This window comes from Sus scrofa, chromosome 1, assembly GCF_000003025.6.
Source record: "Sus scrofa isolate TJ Tabasco breed Duroc chromosome 1, Sscrofa11.1, whole genome shotgun sequence".
NCBI classification, from domain to species: Eukaryota; Metazoa; Chordata; class Mammalia; order Artiodactyla; family Suidae; genus Sus; species Sus scrofa.
The window spans coordinates 126,601,814-126,620,444 of NC_010443.5; the positions used below are offsets into that span (position 1 = coordinate 126,601,814).

The 18,631-nt window shown below is 49.4% G+C and overlaps 3 protein-coding genes across 4 annotated transcripts in view; 1 reads left to right on the top strand and 2 right to left on the bottom strand.

Annotated features, from left to right (window-relative positions):
• The window catches only part of DUOX1 (dual oxidase 1), a 30,552-nt gene extending 29,281 nt beyond the window's left edge, over positions 1 to 1,271 (bottom strand). Inside the window, 1 exon segment of the mRNA NM_214096.2 lies at positions 1,161 to 1,271. Within this exon segment, the coding sequence (NP_999261.1) occupies positions 1,161 to 1,218 (58 nt within the window). The 5' untranslated portion in view covers positions 1,219 to 1,271.
• DUOXA1 (dual oxidase maturation factor 1) lies at positions 3,329 to 13,923 on the top strand. Of its 2 annotated transcripts, none has more exons than NM_001243551.1 (8): positions 3,329 to 3,476; positions 4,111 to 4,190; positions 10,325 to 10,502; positions 10,816 to 10,873; positions 11,583 to 11,717; positions 11,968 to 12,181; positions 12,445 to 12,662; positions 13,368 to 13,923. In NM_001243551.1, exons 3-8 carry the CDS (start codon positions 10,356 to 10,358, stop codon positions 13,607 to 13,609), a joined length of 1,014 nt encoding a protein of 337 aa, NP_001230480.1. In that variant the 5' UTR covers positions 3,329 to 3,476; positions 4,111 to 4,190; positions 10,325 to 10,355; the 3' UTR covers positions 13,610 to 13,923. The 2 variants fall into 2 exon arrangements, with proteins under 2 accessions (NP_001230480.1, XP_020935020.1); XM_021079361.1 differs by having other exon boundaries at positions 3,365 to 3,494; positions 13,368 to 13,624.
• On the bottom strand, positions 14,818 to 18,546 carry DUOXA2 (dual oxidase maturation factor 2). Its single transcript, NM_001243550.1, has 6 exons — positions 18,149 to 18,546; positions 17,000 to 17,057; positions 16,570 to 16,704; positions 16,114 to 16,327; positions 15,589 to 15,803; positions 14,818 to 15,225 (listed from the first exon to the last, which is right to left on the bottom strand). Exons 1-6 carry the CDS (start codon positions 18,293 to 18,295, stop codon positions 15,032 to 15,034), a joined length of 963 nt encoding a protein of 320 aa, NP_001230479.1. The 5' UTR covers positions 18,296 to 18,546; the 3' UTR covers positions 14,818 to 15,031.

An 18,631-nucleotide genomic window follows, 5' to 3' on the forward strand; every position in this document is an offset into this window, starting at 1 on the left:
GGTACCTTAAGCCCAGTTTTCTCCTCAGAGACCCAGACTCTAGACAGTGGCCTCAGATTCTAGTAAGAGGCTGTCCAAATCTGAAGTAACAAGATGAAACTCAAGGATTTTGTTGGGTTTTGTTTTTATCATATTGCTTTAAAACATTGTTGGAGTTCCTGTCTGTCGTGGCGCTGCGGAAACGAATCTGACTAGGAACCATGAGGTTTGGGGTTTGATCCCTGGCCTCGCTCAGTGGGTTAAGGATCCAGGGTTGCTGGGAGCTGTGGTGTAGGTTGCAGACATGGCTCAGATCCCGCATTGCTGTGGCTGTGGCTAGGCCGGTAGCTGTAGCTCTGATTCAACCCCTAGCCTGGGAACATCCATATGCATGGGTATGGCCCTGAAAAGACAAAATAAAAAAAAGTAAAAAAAAAAAAAACTAAAAAGAAACATTGTTGACTTCCTTTGGGTCCAATCTGATTTCAAGATCCTTTTCTATCTTGTGTGTCTAATCAGTTTTTTCCTCTATGAGGTCAGGGGTCCTTATTTTATTTTATTTATTTATCTATTTATTTATTTATTTATTTACTTACTTACTTATTTATTGTCTTTTTGCTTTTTTAGGGCCGCTTCCTGCGGCACATGGAGGTTCCCAGGCTAGGGGTCTAATTGGAGCTGTAGCCGCCGGCCTACACCAGAGCCACAGCAACGTGGGATCCGAGCCGCGTCTGCGACCTACACCACAGTTCACAGCAACGCTGGATCCTTAACCCACTGAGCAAGGGCAGGGATCAAACCCGCAACCTCATGGTTCCTAGTTGGATTCGTTAACCACTGTGCCACGATGGGAACTCCTGGGGGTCCTTACTTTATGAAGAAAGAGAGAAGATAGAGGAGAGAGAAAGGAAGGGCCCCCAGATTACAAGGAATAAAAAGGGAAGTGCTGACACAGCAGCTGAAGGCTCTCTAATTCTGTGTATTTGGGGAAATTTTTCATTCCATTATCTACCCATCTAGTGCACACGCTTGAAATGAGCACCCATTCTGTGCAGCATGCTGTGTTAACTGAGGAATAGGGATACAGAGGTGAATATGACACAGCTTCTGTGCTTGGAGGATCCCAGAGGATGCTGGTTTCCTCTGCCCCTAGCCATGCTTCTCCTCCAATCTGTACTCACCCATGGGCATCCATGGCCCAACCAGGAGTGTCCATGCCAGAGCCAAGCGGAAGCCCATGATGAAAATGTTAATAGGGCTTAGGTATTAGAACACCTTAAAATGGAGACCCTAGAAAAAGACAAAGGACAGAAAGAATGAGCTTCAACATTGAGCATTCAGAGTCAGGATGAGGCCGCTGGAGACCCCTGTGAATCCAGGCATGGGGCTGGGCCAAGGCCACAGTGTGTAGTGAATGGCAGGAGACTCACTGTCTCCAAAAAATCTTTCATTCATTCAACCTTTGATAAGCACCCACTACATAGCGGGCACTGATCTAGGCACTGGAGATTGACAAACAAAGCAGACAGAAATCCCTGCCTTCCTGGACTTTACCTTCTAGGATTAATTGGAAACTTGTTTGGCCCAGCTTCCTGCAATGTGTGCTCCTTGGGCAGATCCTTGCTTGGGGGCCAGAACACGGGGTTGAGGCCAGGATACTGTGCTGCTGCCAGTCCTCTAGCATGATCTTAGGGAAGTCATTTATCTCTTCTGGGCCTTGATTTTCTATTCTGGCTACAGGAGTAAACATGCCTGAACGGTCTACTTCCTAGCCTGGTGGCCAGAATTAAATGTGAGAATGAGGTTCAAGGCAAAGCAAGAAAAGTGACAGGTATTAGGTAAATGTGATATAAAGAGGATGGGATGGAACATGGCTTCTCTGGGTGGACTCAGAAAGGATGCAGCCGCCATGCTCATGTGTTTGGTGCTGGCCTTCTGCTCTCACTCTAAGCCAACAAATCACCTAGGGATGACAGGGATACAGAGGCAGCAGGGGACTCAGGCTGGGACTCCTGAGTGGTGCAAGGAGTGCCTAAGGCCATCAAAGACCTCTGAAAGGTAATGGAGACTGGGGACAGGGAGAGGCTGGGAAACTATCTAGTAGAAGAAGGTGGGAGCTCAGGGAAAGCCTCATCTCTAGTCAAACCCTCAGGACTCCTGGACAGGTTGTCTAGTCACAGAGGAGGGAACCTAGAGGAAGATCTCCTTCTCACTTGCCATCTCCTATGAAATGAAAAAAAAAAAAAAAAAAAAAAAACAAACTAGACCCGGTCATAATTCAAAAGCTGAGCATTCCACCCCCTCCACCCCCATAGACCGTCCAGAAGTAGGCCTTTGATAGTGCATGAAATGCAGGGCTTTGGATGGTTGAAGCCATAATGGTGGACATGCTGAAGTGGCCACAGTGGCCCTTCCCTGATCAAGAATGTCTTGTCCCTCCCTCACTGCCACTATGTCTTCAGGATCCTTGGCCCCAGCCACCAGTGTACCACTTAACTGGAAAAAGCATGCAGTGAACTCAGGCCAGCCTGTGGGGACCATCTGAAGGGGAAGGTGGACAAGCTTAATAACCACTCCTTTTGGATGGCTAGCCACAACCATTTACACAGCAACACCAGTTCTGTAACTTCCCAACAACCTTGAAAGGAAAGCACAGCCTCATGACAGAACAGTGAAACCACAGGTACTGGCAGAACCAGGAGAGAAAATAGGCTGCCTGGTTCTTGCTCCACATGGCTGCTTTTCCAGCCTAAAGTCATAGAGTGGTGTGACTTTGGGGAAGGGGAAAGATGAGTCAAGGCCATAGGTATTCCAACTTGGCCTCAGGGGAGGGGGTGCTGAAAGGGAAATCTTGCACTCTAAATGTTCAAAGCTCCCCCCCCCACGATGTGCTGGTGCCAGGAGGAGCTCCAGAGAGAGCCCTTAGGCCCAAGCAAACTAGGCCACCCCAAATTCCCTGTTCCCAAAGAACCCAGCCTCCCAAAACCTTGGTGGAGTAGAGGATAGGCCCTTACGGGTTTCATTTTAGCTTCAGGCTCAGAACAGATGGGTCAGGAGGGTAAGAAGAAATTCTTCCCTCAAAAACGTGGCAGAACTGGGGCACTCGCCACCGTGGTCAACACCCCCCCTCCGCCCGCCCACCCCCCAGCGCCTGGCCCCGCGGGCTGGAGAGGCCCTTCCGAATCTGACCTGTGACCACCCTGATCTCTCAAATGTCGACAGCAGATTGGCTCCCACCTGAGACTCCTGCTCGGGTCCAGCTCCGTCTCCGGCTCTGTGCGCCAGGGCGGGCCGGGCTCAGGGGTGAAGAGGCGAAGGCGCGCCCCAGTTCTTAGGCGGGGCTGGGCGGGGCGGGGTGGAAGGGGATAGAAGCAGGCGCGCGGGGGGAACCGCCGAGGTGCGCCTGGGGAAGCCGCGCGCACAGTGAGAAGGCACCAGCTCGAAGGACTCAGATCGGGTAGATGTCGACTAATGCGGCCGCGTGGACAGCGAAAAGGGCAAGTCTGCTTCTACAGGTTTGCTGGGGCTGAAAAGAGGGCAGAAGAGAGGAAGAGGGTGCGAGAGGGCGAAGGAGGCGCTCCCCAAATCCTCCCCACACGGGCAGATCTGGGATCTTAAGACCAAAAGGATCGGTAGACGCCCGCAACCCAAGCCAGGCATTCGAACAAGGCATCGGTCCTAAGACCCTGTAAAAGTCCGTGTTAAACCCTTCTCCGGAGTTCTTTATGAGATCTTGGGGTTCTCACCGATCTCGAGCCCCGCCCACCGCCCCGCCGGATTGCATTGCTAGGTTTGTGCCAGAACTGCCCGGGGGTCTGCAAGGGGCAAAGAGAAAGAGGGGCTGGAGGGATGACTGCAGAGGAGATGGTTCTCGTGCACCGGTCCCCTTTCTCTGTCCAGACCCGGACCAGTACAAGCACAGCGCCTAAGAACCTGTGGTGCGGTCTGAGAACATTGAGAGCGACTTGAGGTGGAGTGGGGAAGCACCCGGACCCGGTTTGTCTGGTCATAGATTAGTATTTAAGTGAATTAGAAGAAGAGTAGGGATTGGAAGGGAGCCCACCAAGAGAGAGGGTGTGCGGTTTTGGTGACAGAATGTCCAACCTTGTTCCTTCTTTATCCCACCCCTAGAAGTGCTGCGTGTGAGGTTCCATCAGGAAGAGGCAAGTGGCGCGGGACTGCTAGGCACGCGTTGTTTAGAAGAGTCGAAGGTAGGAAAACAGTAGTCCGAGTTTGAGCGGCTGGGGTGGGGCTGCTGGGGTCAGTGAGGTTGGGTTGGGTTTTGGGGAGGGCCTTGAAATGCTGCCCCTGCCCTGGCCCTAGGGGACCACTCCCAGCCTCTGCCCAGATCAAATTCAGATCAAGTGGGAGTTCAAAGAGAAAGTTCCATGAGAAATTAAGAAGAGGCAGCAAATAAACAAAACAACAAGAAAAAACTTAATAAAGCCAAAAGGTTTACAGACAAATCTTTTTCTTGGTTTAACTGGAGTTTAGATAGTTTTGGCTGACATGATTCAGCATCCCTGGGCTTACCCACCCCAGCTCCCACCCAACTTTTTTTTTTTTTTTCCGTCTTTTTAGGGCCACAGCAGGGGCATATGGAAGTTCTCAGGCTAGGGGTCAAATCAGAGGTGTAGCTGCTGGCCTACACCACAGCCACAGCAATGAGGGATCAGAGTCGCATCTGTGACCTACACCACAGCTCACAGCAACACTGGATCCTTAACCCACTGAGCAAGACCAGATATTGAACCCACATCCTCATGGATACTAGTGAGATTTGTTACTGCTGAGCCACAATGGGAACTCCCCAACCCAACTTCTAAGATTTTGTTCTATTTCTTCACTTCTCCTTTGGTGCAAAAGCATACATACACATGCCCACACCTTCTTTGAGAAAAGAGCCTGGGACAGGATCCCCTTAGGCATCCAGAGCTGTAAACTTGTATGGGGTCAACCCCAACCAGAGAAATAAATCATCACATTCTGGTAGCTATGCATCACTAGTCAGAGCTCTTAGTGACCCCAGGCATGTCTCCCACTCCCACTTTGGAGAGAGTTAGTAATCTTTATGGGTTTCAGAAGAAGCGAGAGACAGTCAGGGAAAGACTTCCCAATGAAATGCCTGTGAAGTTACCAGAGAAGCCATGGAGCCTTAAGAAAGCACATAAGAACTTTGAATGCTTAAGTCCGGAGCTTGTACTAGGCTATATTTTCTTAGAGATTGTAACTTTATTTCTTGCCCATGCCTCATACACACACAGAAACCCTATTTCATCTTGTGGTAAGTAAAGAATGGGTAACTATCTGAAATACAACTGAGCATGAGAAATGCTTTAGTATTTTAAGAGGATTCAGAAAGAGAAAAAGGTGTTCCTCACGTCTCCAGCCAGGTGAGAAAGGAGGACCCCCAAGTGGGAAAGCACCTCAATTTTGTCACAGGAGCCTCAGATGGAGGATTTTTGTGTCTAGATGTCTATGTTACTTGGAACTCCTTCCTTCTTGTGTCTATATTTGTTTATAAGAACATATAGGTGTATGTCTGACTGTATCTTGTGTTTATTTATATTAATATATACCTGTGTCAATATTACAGTCATGGTAGTCGGCTAGGGGAGAAGTGGTGGAGTAAAGATTGACATGAGATTTTTCTCAGATTAGAAGAAATTCTACTGTCAGACCCTCCTTGGCAAACCAGAGATGTTCCCAAGGGAAACTACAAGCTTTACGGGAAAAGCAGAATTGCTGGGCGTGGTGATGTGTCTTTTCAGTGCCACCTCTTCATGCAGGAGGCCTGTTAGCTTAATAATTAAAACCAAATTATGATCAGGTCATCAAAAATTAACTTTAAATTGGGCAATGTAGATAAAAGAAGGCCTAATTCATTAAATTTAATAGGATAAAATTAAACAAGGCCCAAGGAGGAGGTCCATATGGAGACATAAATTTGAGAAGCATCAACTCTTACTTTTGCTTTAGTCATCTTTAATAAATATTTTGGAGAATTGGAAATAAGTTAACATTGTTATTCTATACTTAAGATACAGAAAGCTTTTTGTTAGTATTTCTTTGAAGTACCATGTTAATAGAGATGAGCCATTCCTATAAAATATTTTATAACCTCTCTTTGACATAAATGCAGGAGTAGTGTTAATACATGACCCTGACCAAAATATTTCACACCATTGTTATTGGGTTATATTGCAAATATTCATTTTTGAAATTCTAGCGTATAACATGTACTCTTACTTGAATACTATGTATTCAAACTTGCTTTATCTTCCTATCTTATTAACCATAATAGTCTACATTTTACAGCCTTTTCTAAAAAATACGGCCTTCCATCAAAATTGCAATGGCCTCGGTCTAGGTATCATAAATAAAAAAATTCTTAGACCAATAAACATCTGCTTTAAAATAAGTATTGCTGTCACTTATTTTATAAAATAATCCTCAAATTCTTATTCATCTTCAGCTAGGGTTGAAATATATGTTTCAGATTCAATTGAACATAAACACTCATGCTTGAGAGATTCCAACTATTGAAAGAAGCTTTCTGAAAATGTTGTGAAAGCACTAAAATTTGACAGGGTTGGTCAGATCTCTTCCTGCTCAGTCCTTAGCCCTGTATTGGCTAAACTTGTTTAATGTTGAATGAGTGTGGTATAAAACAGTGAGGGAGAATAGCTCCCTCTTATGTTGCAGAATGGAAATGCCACCAGTAAGGAGGGACTCATTCATATATTCATCCATTCCATCCACAGACTAATTAGTAAGTATATGCTACATACAATGGATGCAAAGAAGGAAAGACAAAGTTCTCGCCCTTAAGGATATTAGAAGCCAATAGGTTCTAGATGTTCAAACAATGAGAGTACAAAGTAATTATTGTGATTGTGGAGGTATGTTCAAAATGCAATCAAAACATTAGGGAACATCCACCCTGGCCTGATGTCAGAGGAATCTTTACCAAGGAGGTAATTCGAGCTGAGACTTGAAGGGTGAAGAGGAGTTTGCCAAGGGAGGAAGAGCATTCCAGGCAGTGGAACTAGCATATACAAGGCATGAAGACTTGAAAGAGCATGCCAGATTCAGGGAGAGGCTTGAAGTTTTGTATGGCTGGAGATATGTATGTGCAAAAGATGGAGATGGGAGTTGGGGTTGGAGGGAACCAGATCACAAAGAATTTTGTGTGTAATGGTGAGGAAATTAGATTTAACCCAGAGCAAAGAAAGGAAATGATTATATTGGCTTATCAGAAAAATTGTGCTGGCACCAGGCAAGATGGGATGAGGTTGAATTAGGGCAGAGGCAGTATGGACAGAAATGCATGGACAGTTCCAAGAAGTATTTAGGAGGTAAGGTGATCCAGTTTTCTGGCTTATTTGATTGATGAGGTGGTGATGCCAAAGAGACAAAGAAAACAATAAAAAGCAGGGTGGGCATCAGTAGAACAGCTAAGTGAAAAATGTACTGTCCACAGAGTAAATGGCTCTTTTTTTTTTTTTTTTTTTTTTTTTTTGTCTTTTTGCTATTTCTTGGGCCGCTTCCGCGGCATATGGAGGTTCCCAGGCTAGGGGTCCAATCGGAGCTGTAGTCTCCGGCCTACGCCAGAGCCACAGCAACGCGGGATCCCAGCCGTGTCTGCGACCTACACCACAGCTCACGGCAACGCCGGATCGTTGACCCACTGAGCAAGCGCAGGGACCGAACCCGAAACCTCATGGTTCCTAGTCAGATTCATTAACCACTGTGCCACGACGGGAACTCCATAAATGGCCCTTTTCTGTTTGGAGCCCAGGTAGGAGGTCTCTGTGGAGACATAAATTTGAGAAACACCAGCCACAGGAATGTACGAGCTTGTCTAGGGATTCATGAAGAGTGTTAGAAGAGAACCAGGATAAAATCCTGGAAAGCGTAAGCATTTAAGCATGGAGGAAGGGCTAGCAAAGGAACCACAAGAGGGAGGGGCATACGCAGAAGACCCAGGAGGACATGGTATCATGGAGGTCCAGGGAGGAAAGCTGAGGGAAGAGGAAATACCACAGAGAGGTCAAGAAAGATGACAAGTGAAAAGTTCCTTTAGATTTAGCACTTTGGTAAACTACTGGAGAAGTTGGGGATGGGGGAAAGCCAGCTTCCTTGGGCTGAGGAGATAAGGCAGTGGGAATACATAGACCATTCTTCCAAAAGGTCTGGCTGTGAAAGGGAGAGGATGGGAAAAGAGAGTAACTGCGGGGGACCCAAAAGGTCAAGAGAAAGAGTCCCTTTTCTTTGAGTTCTTAAGATGGCAGAAATGTAGGCATATCTTTGAGAGAAGGAGTCAGCAGAAAAAGAGAAACTGAAAAGTCACCAAGAGAAAGTGGGGGGCAGGTAACTGATAAGAAAGGTAGTGGTGAAGGCAGGCAGGACTGGGGTCAGAGCCCAACAGGAAAAGAGATTCCTCTGGGATGGGAGAGGAAAGAAAAAAAGAAAAGAAAAGAAAGAAAAGAAAAAAAAGCAAAACTTCATGTTAAAACTGAGATGTGGAAGTTATTTGACTTGCCCAAAAGATAGGATTAAAAGTTTAAACTGGGTCTCTGCTCGGTACCATGCTACTCCCCCCACCCCCCACCCCCCCATCAGAGATAGTACCAGGAGGTAGCCAACCAAGGAGAGGCAGAGGCTGGGAGCTATGGTGTATTATAGAGAATCACAGAAGTTAGAACTAGAATGGATCCTGGAGAGCATCATATCCAATTGCAGATGAGGAAACCAAGGAGGTTGTTATTTGTCTGTCCAGTTATAAAATCAGTATATGAAGAGCTAGGATTAGAACCAGAACTGATTCCAGCCCAGCGTTCCCTCCAAGAAGGATTGGAGAAAGAGAAAAATGGAGTAATGAAATGGCCCCTCTTTCCCAAACTTGAAGCTTACACTTATTAAAAGTATTCTGTTCCAGGTACTATACTTAACATTTTACAGACACAATCTTGTTTCATACTCACAATGACCCTATGAGGCAAGCATCATCATCATCATCCCTATTTTTAAAAGTCTATGCTTGAGGTCAGGTAACTTGCAAGGGGCAAAGGCAGAATTTAAATACAGACCTGCTTAACTCCCAAGCTTATTCTTTCACTGTATCACTTAATAAGATACTACCTGGTCAGACTAAATTATGGAGCTTCCTGGGTACCAAGGCCCCAGATCATACACAGGGAAATGAGCGGAGCTAGGTTCATTGATTATAAGATGCACTTTTTTTTTCCTCCACATTTTAACATCTCTGAAATTGCAGTATATCTTACCAACAATGGCTGTCATGGTTTAATTGATAATGATTCTCTCTCTCTCTCCTTTTTTTTTTTTTTTTTTAAGGCCAATCCCTGCATATGGAGTTCCCAACCCATGTTCTCATGGGTTCCTTACCACTGAGCTACAACAGGAACTCCCATCTCTCTTTCTTTCTTTGGGGTATATAAAATAATAGCATGTCTTGCAATCCAGTCTGGATTTAAAAAAACACAGTAAATTCAGGTCCTATTTTCCCCATAGCCTGTCTGCAAAGGGACAAACTAGAGCTAAACTGGGTCTGAGAACAGAGGATGGACAGAAAAGAGCTTAGCAGGGTTTGAGCTGAAATTAAGCCTGGGAATTTAAATCAAGGAGGAAAGCCACTGTTGATGATGTGTGGGGTAGAAGGACCTCTGGACCCAGCCTGGTGAAGGGCAGTCTCCTTCAGTGCTTGTTGAGGTGAACTCAGTTCAGCTTGATTGTTCTGGAGTTGCCAGAGCAGAAGCCAAGAGCTCCAGAAAGCTGGTCAGACCAGTGTGGGCAGTGCTAGGTCTTGGAATCAGCCCCCTGATGATGTAGTTGGATTATATACTTAGCAAAGCTGTCTGGCCTTTGTTCCTTTGGGGACTGAGGAAGAAAGCCAATCTTTTTGTAATCTGTACCATTTTTTAGCCTTAGGCCTTCCCTTGATAGTAAATATAGTTCTTTTTATGTTCTGTGACCTTCTGTTTATGCTGGAGGCCTGAGGGAAATGAAAGAGAATTATATTTCTTAAGACCGTCCCAGAGGAAGCAGAAGAGCCTCAAGGGTAGTGGTGGCACTGATGTATGGGACCTGGGGGTTAGGAAGGGAGCAGCAGGCGACAGAGACTGATTGCCAAAACCCTCATTCACCCACAGCTAAAACATGCATGGAGAGGTGATGGCTGAGGGGTAGTGGAACGGCAGTAACAGTGGAGTCTGGTGAGCTCTGGAGAAGAGGGGTCTGGTTTATTCTCTGCTGCTCCAGCATGGAGAATAGTGCCTGGCACGTAGAGGCCACTCAATAAACACCTATTGTTGTTGTACAGCTTCCACCTCCCACTGAACAACCCCACCAAAATGGCTGCTTTTGGACACACCTTCCCTTTCTACACTGGCCGCAAGCCGACCTTCCCAATGGACACCAGCTTGGCCGTCATCATCGCCATCTTTCTGACTTCACTGGTCACTTTCATCATCCTCCTGCCAGGCATTCGGGGCAAGATGGTGAGAAACAAAACAAACCCCAGAGACCTCAGCCCCACAGAGACCTTGGCCTCGAAGGGAGGGGGCCGGACTTTCTGGTTACAACCAGTTTTAGGAAAAAGATTCTAGTCCTGAAAAGTATTACCCACTCTCTCAGCAGAGAGCTCCCTATTTGTTGATTCAACAAAATATTGAGAACATATGATGTGTCAGTCACTCTGATCTCAATTGACTAAGTGACCTCAGTTTTAGAACACCCTCCCCAAGTCTGGAAAGAAAAGGCAGACTTGGAAGGAGGGTGCTCCATCCTAAACCCACCCACCCTGTGACTCAGAGGCTGTTCTGGATGCTGCGGGTGGTGACCAGCTTATTCATTGGAGCTGTGATCCTGGGTGAGTGTGAAGTGCAGCTGATGTGGACAGCTGCCTCTATCCTGTCTAGTTCCCTGCAGCGGCCTCTTCTTTTCATGGGTTTTCCCGTGGCAGCAGCCTCTGCTTCAGGGTGGGCTTCCAGACACTGGCCCCCATACCTCCCTCTCTGTGGTCTAATCCTCTCACTCTTGCACTTGCCCTGAGAGGTGCAGGCCCAGGAAACCATGCTGCTTACATTTCTTCAACCTTCCTAAAATTTTTATTCAGAGGAAAGCAAGTCAAAATGAGTGTCTGTGGGGAGAGAGTCTCTGGAGGCTGGAGGGAGAGAATGGTGGAAGGCTACTTGCTTTGCTTTGAGGATTAGGCAGTAGGAAAAACAGAAAATCTCTAGGTTAAAGCTGTGTTTGCCCAGCAGTTTTTTTAATGTTAATGTTTCCTCCCCCAGCCGCATGAATAGCTCTCTTTAATTGGCAGAGGTGTGGAGGTGGGGAGGAAGGAGGGAAGGGGTAAGAGGAGTACAGTCAGGGGAGATCTTGGATTTTCACTCATTTATTCATTTATTCATCTCATACATATTATTGGCAGATTTACTGTAAGTCAGGTCCCAGTCTAGCTAATGATATAATTATGAATAAAACAGAAATGGTCCCCTTGTAGCTCTCCCTCTAATACAGCAATGTCCAGACCCCTATGTCCCTGAAAACCTCTATGTCCAATTCCCCAACTCCAGCCATGAATTTCAGTTCTGAGTGGTCTGTGGGCCAGGTCAGCACCAACATGTCATACAAGGCCTTCAGTTCTGAATGGATCAGTGCCAATGTTGGGCTTCAGATCGGGCTGGGAGGAGTCAACATCACACTCACAGGTGAGGGATAGCTTTTGTATTTGAGGGAGGGGAATGGTGCTCTGTGTCCTTGAGATCTAGGTTTGGGGTGGTCTAAAGAGGTATAGGATGAGGAAGGGATGGTGGGAAGGTGGGAAGGGAAATTCTCAAATGCCTTCTCTTATTTGAGACCAGCACCTGTCCCTCTTGCCCACTGTGGCAAGCCTTTACCCAGATAAATACCCACTCTGGCCCTTGGGTCCCTGCTGAGCACAGCTGCTCCATTCCCCAGGGAACCCAGTGCAGCAGCTGAATGAGACCATCAACTACAATGAGGAGTTCACCTGGCACCTGGGCGAGAACTATGCTGAGGAGTATGCACAGGCACTGGAGAAGGGGCTGCCAGACCCTGTACTCTACCTGGCTGAGAAGTTCACCCGAAACAGCCCATGTGGACTGCATGGCCAGTACCGCCTGGCAGGACATTACACCTCGGCCACACTATGGTGAGGGTGGGATGGAGGCCCTGCTGGCCTAGATCCAGGAATGGGGTGTCTACCTATCTCTCTCCACTCATGAGGAGCTCCCTGGTGGGACAGTCTGGCACCAGCCACCATGGTGCTTGGTTGGGAAGCCCATGCCAGGAATCTCTACTTCATCTCTTTGGGGTATTCCTGGGTCCCTGAGCCTCTACCTGGGACCCTCTGGGTAGAAGTTCACCCCAGGTAGAGGTGCCTGGGCCAGCCTTCACCAGGTCCTGGCCCTCCAGGGTGGCATTCCTCTGCTGGCTGCTGGCTAATGTGATGTTCTCCATGCCCGTGCTGATCTACGGTGGCCACATGCTGCTGGCCACAGGCATCTTCCAACTGTTGGGGCTGCTATTCTTCTTCATGGCAACGTCACTCACCCCACCCTGTCCTCTGCACCTGGGCACTGCTATGTTGCACACTCATCATGGGCCTGCCTTCTGGATCACGTTGACCACAGGTGAGGCCCAGTCCTACAGACAGGCAATGGAAGGCTCAGGGTCAGACCAATTATGTCAGTGGGGCTGAGGGTCTGCCTCTGGGGACTGGGATATCTTTCCTCTCTATAGAGCCCCCTCCCTATCATATCCCTTATCTCCTGGTTTCCCTTCCTTAGGTCCATGGCCCTTCCCTCCTCATATAGGCCTACTTCCCTGTGTCTTATCTCCATCTCTGCCATGTTCCTTGACCCCTCTTTCTTCACTCAGCTCTTTTCCAAATCTTCTGATCTCATGTCCCCTCTCTCTTCACCCATTCTTCTCTGTGTCCCCCATTTCTAGAACCCTTCTTTGTCCCTAACTCACATAGCCTTAAGTTGCCCTGCAGTTTTAGTTTCCTATCCTGTCCCACGGTGTCTGCCTCCTCGTACCCTTTCCTACATCTCTTTCTCTGTGTCCTGCTTTTCCCGCAGGGTTTCTAGGTTTCCAGAATTCTGTCCCCACCCCCGCCCCCGAAGTAGCTGAAGGAGCACTGGGTTTGGCATCCAAAAACTCAGAACAGCAGAGCCACACCAGCCTTATGACCCTAAGCCAGTCACCTCTCAGAGCCTAAGTTTCCCTGAAGCAGAGACACTAGGCCTCCCTTAAGAGGTGTCCTGATGCTCTTAAGATGTTCTTGGGAGGGTGTTACTCTCACTAAAGCCCAATATTCGTTGCCTCATCCCCAGGACTGCTTTGTGTGCTGCTGGGCCTGGCCATGGTGGTAGCGCATAGGATGCAGCCCCACAGGCTGAAGGCTTTCTTCAGCCAGAGTGTGGGGGAGGAACCTGTGCTGGAGAGGAATCCTGAGGAAGGGGGACTCCTGAGCCCTCGCTATCGGTCCACAGCTGAGAGTCCTGAGCCCCAGGACATTCCTCTGTCAGAGGCTTCCTCTGAGGTACCTTGTGAAGATCCTGATTGTGCCCTGTGAGGTTCCTCTTCCTGGTGGCTACCTGGACTGCCAGTCTGGCTTCAGACTTTGCCCCATAAAACCACCAGAACTGCCCACAGGATGGGTTGTATCAGCCTCTCTGCCCCAATCTGTAGGTGGAGTAGAAAAAGAGGCTCTACCTATTGATATTAAAAAACAAAACAAGGAAGTTCCCATGTGGTGCAGCAGATTAAGGATCTGGCATTGTCGCAGGTGCTGCACAGGTCACAACTGCAGCATGGGTTTTGATCCCTGGCCTGGGAACTCCCACATGCTGTGGGTGCAGTACAGGGGGGGAAAAAAAAAAAAAAAAAGAAGAAGAAAGAAAGAACAAAAAGCCCTAAGGTGCTGAACAGACATTGGGACTGCCCCATAAACCCTGTTGTCATGATAAGACCAAGCAGAGGCTGCCCCTGTTTCTGCACAGCAAGCAACTCTGCCCTCCTTTGGTACTTTGCCTCTTCGAGGTGCCATTTACTGAAACCCAGCTTCACCTACATAATGACTTATGTGTGTGGGAGGTTACAATGTGATTCTCCTATGGTCCCTCTCATTCCTCTGCACCTCATTTTCCCTTTTCCTGGGTCTCTTTTGTTCTTCCTTTACTTCCCCAGCTTGTGTGATCTCTTGGTGGAATAAAAGCACTGCAAGGGAGAAGTAAACTTCTTGGCCCAGATCTAATATTAACTGATTGTGCCACATTCTCTGAGCTTCAGTTCTCAAACTTGTCAAATAGGAGTGTATTGTAGGATTTGCCAAAGACCTAAAAAAATCCCAGGATTACATCTTTATGCCTTGCTGACAACTACCTTGGCCCTCAGACACCACCCCTTTAGTGAATAAACTGAAGTTAGTGAATAAACTCCAAAATGCCATTTCTTCCTAGCGTACTCAGGTGGGCCAGCAGAGGAGGATCCCACTGGCCCAGTGGGGGGATGACCTACCTGGTCACTGCTACCTACCTAGAGCCACTTGGGGAACTCAGGAAGATGTGGCTTCTACCAATTCTGCTCTGAGCTCACTAGAGGGCACCCTTTTCCAGAGCTTTTCCGGGGTTACTCTGCCTTCTTCAAACAGAACTGACATCGGTGGCAAGGCAGAGCAAGAGTGTACTAGGCTGCCTCCCGCCCAGGGAAGTCTCTCCAGAGCTCGTATCCCCCAAGAGCTTTGAAAAGCCATGGAAAATAATGGGGAACTGTTTTTGTTTGTTTGTTTTTAAAGAGAAAGAATGTATTTACAGCAAACCTTGGGGGACTCTTTCCCAGGTGCAGGCAGCACATCTGGGGCCACCCGGCCTTTCTCACCACGCCCTCAGCACAGTGCCCTCCTCGAGCTCCCTGGGCCAAGGCCAGGCGGCACTGCTCCCCGGTCTCCCGGGAGAGGGGAAGGAGGCAGAGTAGGAGTCCGAGGTTGAGTCCTTTTTCACAGGTTAGTACTGATGGTTAAGTCCGAGGTCCCGGACTGCTTATGCAGTGGGTTGTTGAGGATGAGAGGCGAGCTACCTTTTGCCTGACTATCGCAGTCCTTGATACTTCCCTCTAAGAACGTGCGAAGAGCGCTGGGTCGAGCGTAGTGGAGACTCACCACCGCTGCTCCGAGGAGGAGGCACAGGATGCCTGCGGGGGCGCAGTTGGGGGTCAATGGGGCGGTCAGAACTCCAGAACCCGCCCCCCTCCCCCGTCTCCATCTATTAGAGGCATCTGCATTTCCTCCTGACACACACACCACAAAAAGACCTCTAATATGGAATACATGCTACACGAGTTCGCACGCTCCCTTGGGGCAAGATATCGAACCCTTCCGAACTCCCTTCCTCTGGCCTGAAGAACAGGCATAACAGTGCCTGCCTCTACAAACTATTGAGAGGGGCAAATTAGATCATATATGTGAACTCATTATGCAAAGTGGAAAGCGCACACCGATATAAAACCCCACCCTCCACCCCGCCCCGGCACCGGGGCAGTTCTCTCGGTCCTCACCGGTGGCCAGCGTGATCCAAAAGGCAGCACCGTAGTGAGTGGTGAGTTCGGAGGAGCCGAGGCGGAGCTGGCAAAGAGGCACGCTGGAGATAGAGGCGAAGGCGAAGACAGAGAAGAGGGCGAAGGCGCCGGTGATGAGGAGAGCCAGGCCTCCATAATGCGGGACCGGCATGGAAAGCAGCAGGTTGGAGAGGAGCCAGAAGCAGAACGCCGTCCTGCGGAGAGGGCCCCATCCGCGCTGTAAGCCGTGTTCCCACAGGCTCGTTTCCTCTACATCCCTTCCCCAGAGCGAAAGCCGGGGGCTGGGATGGTGGAGGCGCAGGGAAACCCTCCCGGGGGGAGTAGGAGGGTCTCAGCTGCTGTCTCGTCGGATTCCGGTGGTTGTAGAGACCTCGTAACCATCCACCCACGAGGCGGTAATTCTCACCCCAAGCCCGTCAGACTGTAACTGTACCTCACATTCTCCGGCTCACAGCCCCACCCCCACTCCCGCACACACGTAAATTGCCTTCTCTAAGCGCTCACCACAATGTGGCGGAGGCGTAGTGTCCGGCTAGGCGATATTGGCGGTAAACCCCGCAGGGGCTTCTGGGAGTGAACTTCTCCGCCAAGTAGAGAACTGGGTCCGGCAGCCCCTTCTCCAGAGCCTTCGCATACGCCGCCGCATAGTTTTCGCCCATACGCCAGATGAACTGCTCGTTGTAGTCGATGGTCTCATTCAGCTGCTGTACCGGATTCCCTGCGGAGAGCGGCGGGGTCACCGGGTTGCTTACAGCCAGGACCCGGCAATAAATGGATTCAGACAGGAAAGAGAGGATCCGAGAGAAATGGGTTTGGCAGCGGTTGGAGAAAACATAAATCAATGAGGACCAAAAGCTATTTGAGCTTGCGGGATCTGTGAGGTCCTCCAGCTGCCCCTTCCACACTCCCCCCAACCATGGTCTCCGCAAACCCCAGATCACTTCGACACAGACCCCTCACCTGTGAGTGTGATATTCACACCCTCCAGGCCCACGTGCAGACCGAGGTGGGCTTGGACACGTGCCACACTGAAGGCCTTGTAAGATGTATTGCTGCTAACTTCGCCCACGGTCCATTCTGCGCTGAAGTGCACCGCTGTGGGGAGAGGCACACCGTGGGGGAGGGGAAGGCTTAGGCGGAAGATGGGGGGGATGGAATTGGAAGGGTAGTGATGGGAGGTGGGACACTGTAGAGAGAGAGGAGAGGTCTAGGAGTACAATACGGTACACATGGCAAGGGCAGAAGAGTGGTCACTAGAGCGTGCCCACTAGAAAGAGAATGGTAAGAGGGATCAGGAACCCAACCCCTGTGCTCCAGTTTCCCAGGCACCCTCTGGCCACCTCCTTCCTCACCCCAGGTCCTCTTCCCATCCGCTGCATCACACACTCACCCACAATTTCTGCGCCTATGAACAGGCTGAGGAGAACTCTCACCAACCAGAACCAGCGCTGCAGGGACAGGCACCTGGTCAGGTCTGGGTACTGCCCAACCAGAGTCCCCAAGGCCTCCCTTGACCCCATGCCACCCAGGGCCTTTATTGCCCGTGCAACTTCCTTCTCTTGCCCAGTTTGCTTTTCCCAATTACATTCCTGACCTTTAAAAGCTGAAGTCAAGTTGTCCAAGTCCCTCCGAACCACTAGCATTTCTAATGTTTCCTGACATCTGTGTTTCTGCCACCCCACCCCATTTCCCAGTTCACCTTGCAACTGGGTTGTCTCAACCTGGTGCTTTCCCATCACCTTCACTCCCTTTCCTCTCCAGCTATCTGGCTCCTAGCCCTGGTCCCACCTACTGCTCCAGTCACTGCTGTGATGAGGCTCATTAAGTTCAGAAGTGCTAGGCAGGCAGGGGTCACCTCCCTCAGGAGAGGGAGGCCTCAGGGTCTGGTCATCAAGTAGAGGATGTGGGAACACAACCTCTTAGATATTCTTAGATGTGCCAGGCTTCCCAGAAAACCAAGATAAGTCAGGTCCTACTGGACTCTCAAAACAGAGAACTTAGGTTCTGGGAGAGGAGAAAATTAAGAAAAAGTGCCCAATTTGCTATAACTTCAAATCCTGTGCAGGAATCTCTGAGTCTTTAGGATGAGGAGCACCCACACACATCTCAACCCAGTGCACAGGCAAAACACAGCAGTCTGAGCGGCCGGTTTTTGTCCTCTTGGGCGGAAGATCACCACCTGGAGGTCAAGACAGGAGTGGGATGGGAGTGGAGATGCAGTCTGGGGAAAGGCAGGAGACCCCTGCAGCCTGTGAAGACCAAAATTGGCCCAAGATTACTAGACTGGGCACTCCCTCTCACTGCAGCAGCCTCCTGAATGATCTAGCTGGGATCAGTCTCTAGGATGTCTTGTATGGATCTCTCCCTGTTCTTGGGAAGGGGTTCTTCCTGGACCCAAATTCTGGGTGTGCTCCACCTGTGCTTCTCTGGTTCAGTGTTTCAGTTTTGGCTATTCATGAAGGGCCTTGCCACAAGGTCCAGAGACAAGCTGCCCATGATGCCCTCCACCCCCAGACCAGAATTTCTAGCATCTCCTTACCGAGTGGCCACGAATCCCGGGCAAGATGAGTAGAAAGCTGGTGGCTAAGGCCAAGAACACCAGAATAACGATGAGTAGTGGGACGCTGAAGCTGGCGGCATACCGAGGCTGAGGGTAGAAGGGCAGCACGCCGTTCCACAGAGTCATGCTGCAACTGGGAGGAGGGGAGTCTGCTCCAGCTGGGAGAGCAATCCCTGGCGTCCGTGCCTGGGTCCTTCTTCCCTTTATCCCACCCCCTGTGTGCGAGGATTGGACCCAATGAGCAGTGAAGTCTGAGCTCCTTGGCAGGCTTCTGCTGGCCCCTAAGGAAGCTCAGAGGCTGCCTGTCCTCAGGCGTTCTGAGTTGGCTAGAAAGGAGTCAGGCAGGAGAGCGGGCTTTGCAGGTTCTCTTTGCATTTGGAAGTCACAGGGGAACTGCCCCCCTTTTATAGCAGCATGGGCACCTTGCCAACAGCGTAGGGGTGTGGCAGCCAAGTCTGAGCG

What these genes read in the sequence shown, in the direction of transcription:
- DUOXA1 (NM_001243551.1), top strand. Translation starts at nt 10,356, where the DNA reads ATGGCTGCTTTTGGACACACCTTCCCTTTCTACACTGGCCGCAAGCCG. An exon ending in CAGGCATTCGGGGCAAGATG is followed by an intron (nt 10,503 to 10,815) that starts GTGAGAAACAAA and finishes CCTGTGACTCAG; the next exon opens with AGGCTGTTCTGGATGCTGCG. An exon ending in CTGGATCACGTTGACCACAG is followed by an intron (nt 12,663 to 13,367) that starts GTGAGGCCCAGT and finishes CCTCATCCCCAG; the next exon opens with GACTGCTTTGTGTGCTGCTG.
- DUOXA2 (NM_001243550.1), bottom strand. Translation starts at nt 18,295, where the DNA reads ATGACTCTGTGGAACGGCGTGCTGCCCTTCTACCCTCAGCCTCGGTAT. An exon ending in CATAGGCGCAGAAATTGTGG is followed by an intron (nt 16,705 to 16,999) that starts GTGAGTGTGTGA and finishes CTCTCCCCACAG; the next exon opens with CGGTGCACTTCAGCGCAGAA. An exon ending in TTGGATCACGCTGGCCACCG is followed by an intron (nt 15,226 to 15,588) that starts GTGAGGACCGAG and finishes GCGCCCCCGCAG; the next exon opens with GCATCCTGTGCCTCCTCCTC.